The sequence below is a fragment of the Staurois parvus genome, unplaced genomic scaffold (assembly GCF_062004578.1).
Source record: "Staurois parvus isolate SC_StPar_1 unplaced genomic scaffold, SC_StPar_1.0 ptg000580l, whole genome shotgun sequence".
NCBI lineage: Eukaryota > Metazoa > Chordata > Amphibia > Anura > Ranidae > Staurois > Staurois parvus.
In genome coordinates, this window is record NW_028318376.1 from 550,599 (window position 1) to 563,353 (window position 12,755).

Sequence of the window (12,755 nt, forward strand, 5' to 3'; positions counted from 1 at the left end):
GATCACCACTGCCTTGGACTTGTACAGCACCCCCACACAACATGCCAATGAGGAGTGCCTAACGCAGAATCCGATGCCTGGAGCTGCTTTACAGGCTGGCCTAGCATGTTTCATCATTTTGACGGTGTCTGGCAAAAGACCTGCATCCTGAATTTTTGTCTATGGGAAAAAGAAGCTCCTCTTGGAGAGCTGGACCTGGACAGAGGGACCAGAAAACACTGTCTTGGCTGGGTTAGGATCAGAATTGCCCTAGGTCAGAAAAGGTCCTGGGCTTCAACTCGCCTCTCAGCACACCTTGACCGAAGTAAAGGTAAACAGCAAAGTAATTTTTCATGTTTGATAATTTGAAGAACAGTGACTGATAGCTTTAAGATGTTTTTTTAGTGAGGGCACCCAATTCTGCAATTAACTCCCAGGAGGCAATAGTTTTTAACAATTCTTGGCATGCAATGGTCTCTAGCGATCAGAAATCTTTTGATTAGAGGATCCTCTGCAAGTTGAGTTTCCAAAAATGCTGACAGAGTTGCAGTCTGTACCTTAAGGATGCTAGGTGACATCCCTTTTCGACCCTAAACTGAAGGTAATCTAAGATTGTGAGTACTAAACAGCTAACCTTGTTGAGCTTTCTATGCAAGGAAAAAAAGGTATTTCATACTTTAGTGTATATTTTCCTGGTATCCAGTTTACAGCTACAGAAAATAACATCCATCACTTTTTCACATCTCCTGTTTCTGAGAATGAAGGCAAGCATTCTGCAAGATCCAGCGTGACTATAAAATCTCCTTAAAACAAATGAACAGAAAGAGCTTGTTCAGGCTATTCAGGTTTATAATCATTCTGTACTTCCCAGAAGATACAACAGGGGAGTAAAACCCCCAAAAAGCTGGCTTTCTGGGACTTGCAGAATGACCTGTTACTTCATTCGTCCTTTGGTCCCTTGGCAGGTTGGTGATAAAAAAAAAAATAAACTGATGAGCCTGAAATTTATAAAAACCAAAAGGGCTGTCTTGTTTCCTACATAAGAGTTCACTAAAAGAAAGCAAGACTCCCCTCTTTCCTTAGTTTCATCAAAAGATTATCTTCTTTGGTGGCCTGACCGTTGTTGGGATTTGTTTGGAACTTGTTTTTTTGGTTACAAAACTTTTTTTGTTACAAAACTTTAAGGTTTACGGGGAAATGTCTCTTTTGCAAAGATCAGATCAAAGGAATCTATGGGGTCTACACCAAAGAGTAACTTTCCCTCAAAGGGAATTCCAGAGAGTCTGTTTCTGGAGTTTGAATTCCTCTCCCAAGCTTTGAGCCATATTTCCCTTCTAGAAATATTGATTAGGGCTGTTGCTACTACTGTGGCTTCAAAAGATTCTACTGTGGCATCAGCTAAGAAGGTCACCAGTTTAGCCACCAATGGCAAGAACTTTTGATTAGACGGAGTATCTGAGGACAGGAGATAGCAAAGTCTCTCAATCTATACATTCAGGTTCCTCTCCACACAAGTGGAAGCCAAAGAAAAGTCTAGAGAAAAAGCAGAGGCATCCCAAGCTCTTTAACCCCTTGGCACCGGCGCCTCCCGACCCTTTAAGGGGTTTGTGATGCCTGGAGGCAAGTTAGGGTTTATAGTCATGTGACTGCTGTGATTGGCTGTCACAGTGGTCATATGATTGGAAAACTCCTGAAGGCTAGTAGCGATCGGGACCTATCCATGAGGCGCCAGTAAATGTCTCGGGAGCGCAGAGGATATGCGCTTTCGGTACATTTTCAGAGCCAAGGCCCAGCCGCCAAGAGGTAGCATATTTGCATGCGCTCGGCACCAAGAAGTTAAAGTAAATAGTCCTTAAATGCCTGGGAAAGAGCTGCATCTAATTTGGGGAATTTAAATAATATTTCTTTACAACTAAAGAGGAAGTGTCGCTTAAGATCAAGACATAAAAAAGCTTTCTATCAGGATCTTTCCATTCTTGGAATATTATTTTTTTAAGAGATTGAACAGAAAAGGTCATTTTTTTTTTGCTCCTGTAAACCTCTATACATTTTTTTATAATCTTTATTTCTCCCTATTCAATATAGAGACAAGAAAAACCATACAGAGATACAACCCCCCATCCCCCCAAACAAAAAAAAAAAAAGGAAAAGAGGGGAGGTGGGATGGTCTCTAGATTACCAACACAATAAAATAAAAAATTTCTGAGTAAACCAAAATACAAACTTTCCCCCATCACATGATGCATGGTTATTTAACTCTTGTTCCTTGTTCTAATCATGTAGTGATTACTGTATATATGCACTCATTTCTCAGCTTTCATAATTTCATTAACTTGTTTCACCCACTGTTCTATAGAAGGCATCTGTAGCTTTTTCCAGAAAACTGGGATTAGCTCCTTAGCAGTGTCTAATAGATGGGGGGGACTATACTCTTCTTATATGCCCTGATGGAGCCGGTGCCATGAAAAAAGCACTGTACAGGGTAATCCTTAACTAGAATAGCAGTAATTAAAAAAATTAAGTATCAAATCTCAGCCCAAAACTGTCTAATCTTGGGACAATCCCAACATATGTGTTCATGAAATCCCTGTATACTGCAACCCTGCCAGCATCTGAGACTGAAGGGTACACAGCCACCAACATCTTAGGGAACCCTATACCACCTTGACACAAGTTTGTAAATAGTCTCTTGAATCTTTGTAAAAATAGAGGAAATATGTGCCAGTCTTAACATGTTACAGCTCTGTAAGTTTGTAGAGAGGCAGCCTAACTATGCCTCCCATTCCCTAAGAAATCACAGGCCTGAATTTGCATCATGTTTGTTCAGCAGTTCATAAGAAATAGATAACAGACCTCTATCAGTGGGCTGCTTAAGCCATAAAGATTCAAAGTCAGTAAAAAATTCTGCTGCTCTAATGGCCCTTAGGTGGACAGTACAAAAATGTTGTAATTGGCAATATCTACAAGCATCCAATGGGAACTTACCATTTAGCTCCCTAAATTCCCCCAATGGGCCTCTATACATTTTATCCTGACTGAGAATATAAGCCGGACATCTTCATTTTGCTAAGAGGTATTTATGGCTCCCCTGAACCAGTCTATCCCTCAGGTGAAAAGAAAGAGAAACCAAGAGCTTAGGTTCAATATCTTAACACCGAGGAACAGATATAGAAGTGGAGGGCCTTAGATTTAAAATAAGAGATTTGAAGAAGCGAAGGACTGAGATCATGTTATTCTGAATGGAATTCATAAATTACAGTGGAGCCAGCATCAGTACCAATCACTATGCACAAGGAAAGCTTCAGAGCCCAAGCAGCTCTAACCTTGACTCCTCACGGAAACCTAGCAGTACAAGCCGTCCCTCCCACCACACACAGACTCTTTCAGACAACAGTGACCAGGAGGAGAGGAAAACACCCCAAGGGTGGACTAGAAGTGACATTTTTTCCCTAGCAACCCCCCCAAGCAGTAAGAAACCTTCAGGGTAAAGCCAGCAAATCTGCCAGAGTTGTCCACAAAACTTCACGGGGAGAAAAGGACTGGCATATTACACAGGGAAACCATCAGGTAAGAAGGGAGGAATCCACACAGAGACTGTGACCTTACTACACTGGGGAAGGTCAATAATCACAATTACTTTTAACAAATGGTTTGGTTTGTGTTTCCTGTGGATGTTGTAGTCAATCATCTCTAAGGTAGCTGTCTAGGAAGATAATTATGGAACGGTGTTGCTTAGGCAGGCCATACATTACAACATTTTCGTTTAGATTTACCAAAACCATATAATATGAGGTTAGACCTAAACACTTTCATCTTGTATGAAACCAGGCAGGCCCTTGCACTACATAGTTGAAAGAAAGTCCACAGGAAATTAAATAAGAAAATTGTATAACGTATGGCCAGCTTTAAATAATTTTCAGCAGAGCTGAAGAAAATACATTCACCTTTCTAGGACTTTAGCAAAGGAAAAAAAAGCAGAATTATCCTGGGCTGGATTTTTTACTTGTTTACCGGTGTCCAGTCCTGACATTATAACCCAAATCCCTCAATGGACAAGAAAGAAAACACATTTTTTGTTACATGGAAAGGCTAGAACCTCTGTAAGTGGTTATTTGCAATCGGTTTCTTCCTGCCCTTTTGAACCCCAGTCCTCTTATATTTTGCCTTGGTTGCAAGGATAAAAAGAATGGGCCAAGCTCTCCATCAAAGTTAGCAAAACAAAATAATAGGTTCTTACCCTTCCCAGTGTGCCCTTAATTTTTGTAAAACATTTTCCCTGGAATTGGGTTTTCAAGGAGTAACCATGATGCAATGAGGAATGAAAAGAAAAGGCTTGCAATGGATATATACTTGAGTTGGCCAGGCTTTGCCAGAACTTGAAGTGGCTGCATGACTCAAAGTTGGAGCAGAGGTTGTCATCTTTCCTAGATACGCTCTGTAGCTAAAGCACACTTGCAGATGAATGGCTGAAGCTGATGTAGAGCCAAAGTCATAATGGATCTGAGCTCCAGAGCTCAGAACTGAAGCTATCACAATAAATATAACAAAGCAATATGCAATTGATTTGTAGAAGCAAAACAAGTGTACTTATTTAAAAAAGACTGGAAATAGCATAAAATAATAATGCATGTTCACTTTTATTTCCCTGTCATAGGAAAATATCAAGGTACTAAAGTTTTGTCATGTAGTTATATTCTTTTGTATACTTTAAATGTATCATGTTCCTTAACCGCTTCCCCGCCACCGTATAGCCGGGTTCGCAAAATCACGTACATATATGTGATTTTCATTTCTGGGTAGGGGGCGCACGCACCCACGCCACCATTTGCAGCCACGGATGTCAAACACCGGGTCCCGGCTGGTGATAACTGACAATCACCGATGGGGAGGAAGACTGTTTTTCTTACAGTCTTCCTCCCCGTCAGCTCGGGCACACTGCTCAGATGGCTGTGCACAGTACAGCCATCCAGATCAGTGTGCTTACAGTGAAGCACACAACCCCCACCCCCTAGTAAAACACTCCCTACACACAGTTAACCCTTTGATCGCCCCTCACATTAACCCCTTCCTGCCCAGTGTCATTAGTACAGTGTCAGTGCTGTGTGATCACTGTAATTGGTGTCACTGGGGATGTCAATGACACAGAGTTAGTTCCCCCCCAGTGTCAGAATGCCCGCCGCAGCCCCGCTTAAAGTCGCTGAATGCCGCCATTACTAGTAGGAAAAAAAAAAGTCCTAGTATATATACCGCCATTTGTAAATGCTATAACTTTCACATAAACCAATTCATTTAAACGTATTGGGATTTTTTTTTTTTACCAAAGACATAGCAGAATACTTTTTGGACAAAATTTATGACAAAATTTGATTTTTTTAATTTTTTTACTGGACATGTTTAATAGCAAAAAGTCCAAAATATTGTTTTTTTCTCAAAATTGTAGTGCAAAAAATAAAAAATGCACGGGCGATCAAATACCACCGAAAGAAAGGTCAATTAGTGGGAAAAAAGGACGTAAATTTCATCTGGGTTCGGCTTTGAATGACCGTGCAATTGTCAGTTAAAGTAGAGGGGGTAAATCCTCTGGAGGGCAAGTGGTTAAACACATGGCAAACTTTGACCGCTGCACTTGTAACAAAGCAAAGGAATGAACAAAAACTTAAATATTTTCCTTTTGGAATTTACCAGCCACTGAGAAGATACTTAACAGGAATAAAGTGTTTTTTGCTATACAGTATATATTTTTTTTTTTAAATTAAAAGAAAAATAAATATTTTGAGCATGCTATTTTTCATCAATCAGGTAAATATTAAATATTTAATGAAATGATTTTGAATTTACCATCTCTGACCAACAGATTACAAGCTCAAAATAAGAGCAGTGGCATTAGAAAAGCTTATATAACAGATGTACTTTGAGACAGACTTACAAATTAAATAAATACTTGTGAGCCACTAGAAGTTTTCTTACTCTCAAAACAATTAATTACGTGCTTAAAAAGTAATGTGAATAATATATATGTGAACAACTCAAGTATTAATAATTAATTAATTACGTGCTTAAATAAATTATATGAAATGTTATATTATATTATATTAGATCGCCAGGTACTTATTACACCCTCTCCAGGTGTATAGGTGTTAACTTTAAATATCAATATTGTACCGCGCTCCAATATATACAACTATGAGTGATGTTATAAAATTTTTTAGTGATATTGTAAATTGCTGAGTGTATCACCAATAATTCGATACTTAACTAAATCAATTATTCTTCAATTTTTTATATTTATTATTTATATTAATTATGGATTGAAGTATAATTGATTTAGTTAAGTATCGAATTATTGGTGATACACTCAGCAATTTACAATATCACTAAAAAATTTTATAACATCACTCATAGTTGTATATATTGGAGCGCGGTACAATATTGATATTTGAGACAGACTTGTAACAGAGCATGTGGAGCTAGATCACAACTGCTACAGCCTGTTCAACAATAGACCTGACAAATGCCTGTCTCACCCTAACATTTTAAACAAGAACACAAAAAAGGAATTTCTTACCTCTGCAAATTCAAAAAGTGCAGACGTCTTACTTGGCTGTATAGAATCGGACGCTGATGATTGTGCAATAGTTGGGGATACCTGTAAAAAGAAAAAGTTATAGAGAAAAGTAATTTGAAATAGTCATTTTGGAGGCTACAGTACTTTACTTTTCTGCACCGGTGTGAACTAGGGCCTATTGGAATACATGGGAAACACTGCGCATGCGTTTCTGGTGCTGAAAAAAAAAAAAGTAGAACATGCTGCATTTTTTCTGCACAGAACTGTACTGGAATACAGCAAACTGCATCAAAACTACACGGGAATGGAGTGTGGTGTGAACTGTAAGCAAAAACGTATCTGGAATGCATCTGGAGTGCGTTTTTGTGGTGTGAACTGGCCCTCATGCGTTTCAATGTGCTTTTTTTCTGCATCAAAAATGCACAGAAAGTAGGTTATATGGTTGTCAAAGCAAAGGGTTACTGGAAAAGTTAAAGCTGGAGAACATAATAAAGAGATACAATTTAGGCTAATCTTAGCTAAAATATTGGGAAAAGAGCACTATACGAGAGGTGATCAAACTCATAGTGGGATTCCAAATACTATGGTGGACTAAAGGGAAATGCTGATGAATGATCTTGAGAGTTTTAAATTCAACCTAAGAAAGAAAGGAGTTTCCAGATGTGCTGTCCAAGCTCTTCAGGGGAAGCACAAAGAAAACAAGCAAAATTGAGGACTGAAAATGAAGGTCAAGGAAACTTGGTGCTGCAGAAAAACACCATCGTGATGACTTTCCCTGCAATCAGAAAATTTTTCAGAGGCCCCATCAGCTTCGACCTGGCAGAAACAAGTGGGAATCTAGTACATCCATCTACAGACTGGAGAAGTCTGTTCAGAAGTGGTCTTCATAGAAAACATATGGATAACCAGCCATACCTCTGACGTGGAAACAAGACCAATCAACTTGCCTAGGCAGGAAAACAAAAGACTAGTGTGTACAAAAAGGGCAGCTGGTGCTCTGCACTTAGGAGTTTAAATTTGAAATGCTCGTCTATACCAAAAGGCACTTTGTTCACCAAAGTCCTGTAGAGGGGTACAAAGGTGAGCATCTGAGAAAACAGTAAAGCATGGTGGAGTTTCCTTGCAGGTTTAGGGCTGTATTACTGTACACAAGAGTTGGCGATTTGGACTTTTCAATGCTGAAAAGTACAGGATGGTCTTATTGATCATGCAATACCATCAGGGAGGTACACTATATTGCCAAAAGTATTGGGACCCCCCTCCAAATCATTGGATTCAGGTGTTTCAAATCACCTCCATAGCCACAGATGTATAAAATCAAGTACCTAGACATGCAGACTGCTTCTACAAACATTTGTGAAAGAATGGATCACTCTCAGGAGCTCAGTGAATTCAAGCGTGGTACCGTGATAGGTTACCACCTGTGCAATAAGTCCATCTGTGACATTTCCTTGATACTAAATATTTCACGGTCATCTGTTAGTGGTGTTATAACAAAGTGGAAGCAACTGGGAACAGCAGCAACTCAGCCACGAAGTGGTACGCTAGGTAAAATGACAGAGCAGGGTCAGCGCATGCTGAAGCACACAGTACGCAGAAGTCGCCAACTGTCTGCAGAGTCAATAGCTAAAGACCTCCAAACTTCGTGTGGCCTTCAGATTAGCACAACAACAGTGCTGAGAGATGTTCATGGAATGGGGTTTCATGGCCAAGCAGCTGCATCCAAGCCTTACATCACCAATTGCAATGCAAAGCATCAGATGCAGTGGTGTAAAGCACGCCGCCACTGGATTCTAGAGTAGTGGAGATGTGTTCTCTGGAGTGACAAATCACGCTTCTCTGTCTTGCAATCCAATGGATGTGTCTACGATTGGCAGTTGCCAGGAGAATGGTACTTGCCTGACTGCATTGTGCCAAGTGTAAAGTTTGGTGGAGGGGGGAATATGGTGTTGGGTTGTTTCTCAGTGGTTGGGCTTGTCCCCTTAGTTCCACTGAAGGGAACTCTTAAGGAGTCAGCATACCAAAACATTTTGGACAATTTCATGCGCCCAACTTTGTGGGAAGTTTGGGGATGGCTCCTTCCTGTTCCAACATGACTGCGCACCAGTGCACAAAGCCAGGTCCATAAAGACATGGATGAGCGAGTTTGGGGTGGAGGAACTTGACTGACCTGCACAGAGTCCTGACCTCAACCTGATGGAACACCTTTGGGATGAATTAGAGCGGAGACTGCGATCCAGGCCTTCTCACCCATCAGTGCCTGACCTCACAAATGTGCTTTTGGAAGAATGGTCAAACCTTCCCATAGACACACTCCTAAACCTTGTGGACAGTCTTCCCAAAATATTTGAAGCGGTTATAGCTGCAAAGGGTGGCCCAAATCAATATTGAACCCTATGGACTAAGACTGGGATGCCATTAAAGTTCATGTTTGTGTAGAGACAGGTGTCCCAATACTTTTGACTATATAGTGTATCTGAATGGTCCCAAATTCATTCTGCAGCAGGACAATGACTCCAAACATATAGTTAAAGTCATAAAGAATTATCTTTAGTAAAAGAGCAAAGAGTCCTCAAAGTGACGGTATAGTTTCCATAGAACCCTGATCTCAATGCAGATGAGTCACTCTGGGGTTATGTGAAGAGAAAAGCAACTTAGTGCCTAAATCCACAGAACTACTCTGGTTAGTTTCTCTAGATGTCTGTAACAACCGACCTCCTCAGTTCTTTAAAAAAAGTGTGCAAATGTACCTAGAAAAATTTATGCTGTTTTAAAAAGACAAAGAGTGGACACACCAAATACTGATTTGACTTTTTATTTTTGAAAGCATTTTCAATAGTTCCTAACTAACTGCCCTAATATTATTACACACGACAAGACTTGTTTGTGTGTATACACAAACACACACACATATATACAAACCTCTGTTTCTGGACTTTCAACTTGTGCAGTCATAGCTTGATCCTTGTGTGCAGTCAAGGCGTGCTCCCCAGCTAGGAGCAACATGCTAAGTCCTCCCATCTGTGTTGGATCTACCAAAGAAACAGATATATAATTTATAAAGGAAAGAAGTATTAAGACAACAAAATGGAAAACCAATGTGTTTTGATGCCAAGATAATTTTCATTACCAAACTCACTATTTCGTTCAACTGCTATTAGTTAAGGTAAATATATATATATATATTTTTTTTTTTCTAAATATAAAAAATTGATATATAATAAATGGATGTAATACGCAAGCCATGGTGTCAGCTGTGTCACTCTGTCTTTGCTGAACTTCAGAATAACATCCCCTCTCCTTATCCTCATAACAGGATGAATTTTTTATAGCTCAGAAGAACATTTGGTAGGGCTGACTATAGAAGATTTGGGATAGGACAGCAGAGTGCACAGGGCAGCCCTGGATTTCTGACAGGGTCAACAGGGTTTTTTTTTTACACTTATCAAAACACATACAAAAAACACTTTCAATAATATACTGTATTCATCAGACCAAAAGAGCACAAATATGAAAAGTTAACCGATAGCGTTCACATACACTCCGTGTTAGAGTGGTTGTAAAGGCTCAGGGTTTTTTTAACTTCATACATTCTATCCATGAAAGTAAAAAACCTTCTGTGTGCAGCGGCCCCCCCCTCCTTCCCCCCAAATACTTACCTGAGCCCCATCCAGAGGGGGGGGGGGCTGGCAGATGTGTGAATGGACAGGCAGAGCAGTGGCTCGGAACAAGCAGCTTGTTATGGGGGCACTTAAAAGGAGGGAGGGGCCAGAAGCTAGGAGGTGCCGGTGCGGGACCCGAGGAGGATTGGGGTTGATCTGTGCAAAACCACTGCACAGTGCAGGTAAATACGTTTGTACTTTTCCTTTGAAGGAATTTTTTTAAATATAGTCAAAGCTTTTTTTGGCTGTACTTCCCATGTTAGCTTCCCCTTTTTAGCCAACAGTGGCCCTGAAGGTCGCTGTCCCGCTCTCTGCTCAGAACGGAGAGGAGAGTTCTCACCCTTAGAGCCGGTAGGGGACAGATGCTGCATCCACCTAGATAAGAGTACATAGGGAAAAAAAGCCCTACTTCTCTTTTAATATCACTTTAAGATACCCATATGCAGAACAAGAGCATCATTAATGTGCTGATGGTTAAATGGTGTGTGCAAATACAGGAATAGTATTTAGATTTTACAGCCCTTTAAATTAATTATCTCATTTGTAATGAGCAGTTATAGATGACTTCAGCAAAAAAAAATGTCAGCTTCAAAAAGCAAGCCACATACCAATAGAGAAAAACTAATAAGGCATGAGTACATTTTCCTAACAGAAAACAACATCACAAAAAAGAAAACATATGGAGGGAAACAATTCAGATAGATTTGACCTTCCAAAGAACAACAAAGTGCCTGTTAATCCTTTTATCTTGTGTTCACTTACTGCATTATTGTCAAGAATCTACTGAGAGTGGATGTAGTCAGTATTGCAAGCACTGTCAGTAGGCATTAAAAGAAGAAAATCTCTGCTTCTGCTGAAGGCCACTGAAGCAATCTAATGTTACCCGACACACTGAAACTTACTGTTATGAGCACATTGTACATTATGGGCTCTGCCCAAAGCAAAGGAATGCATGTGTACTTTGTAATAGCTTCCCTTTTAGTCTGTGATTTAATTGAGGGCCATAAACTGATCTATTAGAAAATGGATCACACAATAACATGGAAGAAAACAGGTAACAGATACTACATATTATTTAAAGTATATGTCAAGCCAAAACTGGACATATCATTTGTCTTGGTTTTGAGTAGAGTGTGGAAGTGTTAAGTTTTACTGGTATCCATAACGAGATTATATAGATTTTTTCCATCACTCACTGATCCCACTATGAGAGTAAATCTTCAACAGTAACAGACTGAGGAGCCTTCAGGAGAGTAAGGCAAGAGTTGAACAACCCCTCCCCCCACCCTTCATCAAAATTTTTTTTTTAAATTTCTGTCCGTTTTCATGTTGCAGATTTTTCCTCACTTCTTGTCTGGTGAAACTGTTGTCAACAGGACAGGAAGTGGGCAGTAATCTCTCTAATGGCATTCCAAAGTTGACAATAATTTTAACCCTTACCCATTTTATCCAAAGGCAATAAAAAAAAAAAAAAAGTTTTAGCAGGGCTTGCACTTTAAAGCCAAGGGAAATCCAACAACAATAAATCACTGGTGGTTGGATGCTGGTGAAAGAAGTCATCCTTGAGTTTCTTCACCTGCTTGGAGACCTCAAAAGCAACATTTCTCTTCCTTTAACTCTAATTGTGGGAGGAACCTGGATTATAAATATTTCTTCCCTCCCATTCCAAGAACATGCCTAGCAAACTAAGGGAACGTTTACATGAACGGCACTCTCTAAAAAGCGATCTGCAGTGGATCGCTTTTCAGAAGGCATTAGACCATCAGCTGCCAGGCATTTGGGAGTGATACTGTTGAATCCTGAATGCCAATTTATTTTTTGGAGCTGGACAAGAATGTTCAATCAGAATAGCATGGGCATGCAATTGCCACATGCCCGCAGTCACAGGCCAGTGATTCCTATTGTTTTATGTTAATAAAATAAGATTATTACTATACCAAGGTGTGCTCATGAATATCTTTATTTTTCTGTGATTGCATGGTAGCACCATCCACCAATTCATTACTGCACCTCAAGCAAACTGGGGATGCACCATGGACACAACAGAAATTTACTTGAATGGGTCGCAATTGAAGACGGTACTGCCTGCAGCAGGCAATCTGTTGTATAAATTTTGCAGTGCCAAACTACAACTGCAGTAATGTGTAATAACATGGCCACCACCCATGCTTACTTGCAATTGGGCAGTTAATAAAACCGCGGCTCAACCACCTAATTTTACCACCCCCTGGATACCCATGTAAACAAGGCCATAGTAACTATGCAATTTGTAAGAACAGGTCATCTCTTGCATTCATGCATCCTGACTTTTTAAATTAAAATCCATAATGAGATAATTGCTTACACTGACAGAGCTGATTCCTGGTTGCCTGGCTGTTGTTCTGAGCCTCTGTATCAGTGCTTTCTGATTCACAGATCCAGAACATGAATGCAGAACAGAAGTTCTGACTTGTTATACACATGTCAAAAAGATAACTAAAAGGGCAAGCAAATGAAATAAAATGAAATAAAATAAATAGGTCACCAACAGCAGATTCCTGTCATGACAA

The 12,755-nt window shown here is 39.9% G+C and overlaps 1 protein-coding gene across 3 annotated transcripts in view; it reads right to left on the bottom strand.

Annotated features, from left to right (window-relative positions):
- The window catches only part of BBX (BBX high mobility group box domain containing), a 105,391-nt gene that overhangs the window by 38,381 nt on the left and 54,255 nt on the right, over nt 1-12,755 (bottom strand). For all 3 annotated transcript variants that reach the window (XM_089692241.1, XM_089692240.1, XM_089692239.1), the window contains 2 exons: nt 9,467-9,576; nt 6,545-6,625 (listed from right to left, as the gene is read on the bottom strand). In XM_089692241.1, coding sequence (XP_089548367.1) covers nt 6,545-6,625; nt 9,467-9,576 — 191 coding nt within the window. The remainder of the gene's footprint in view (nt 1-6,544; nt 6,626-9,466; nt 9,577-12,755) is intronic.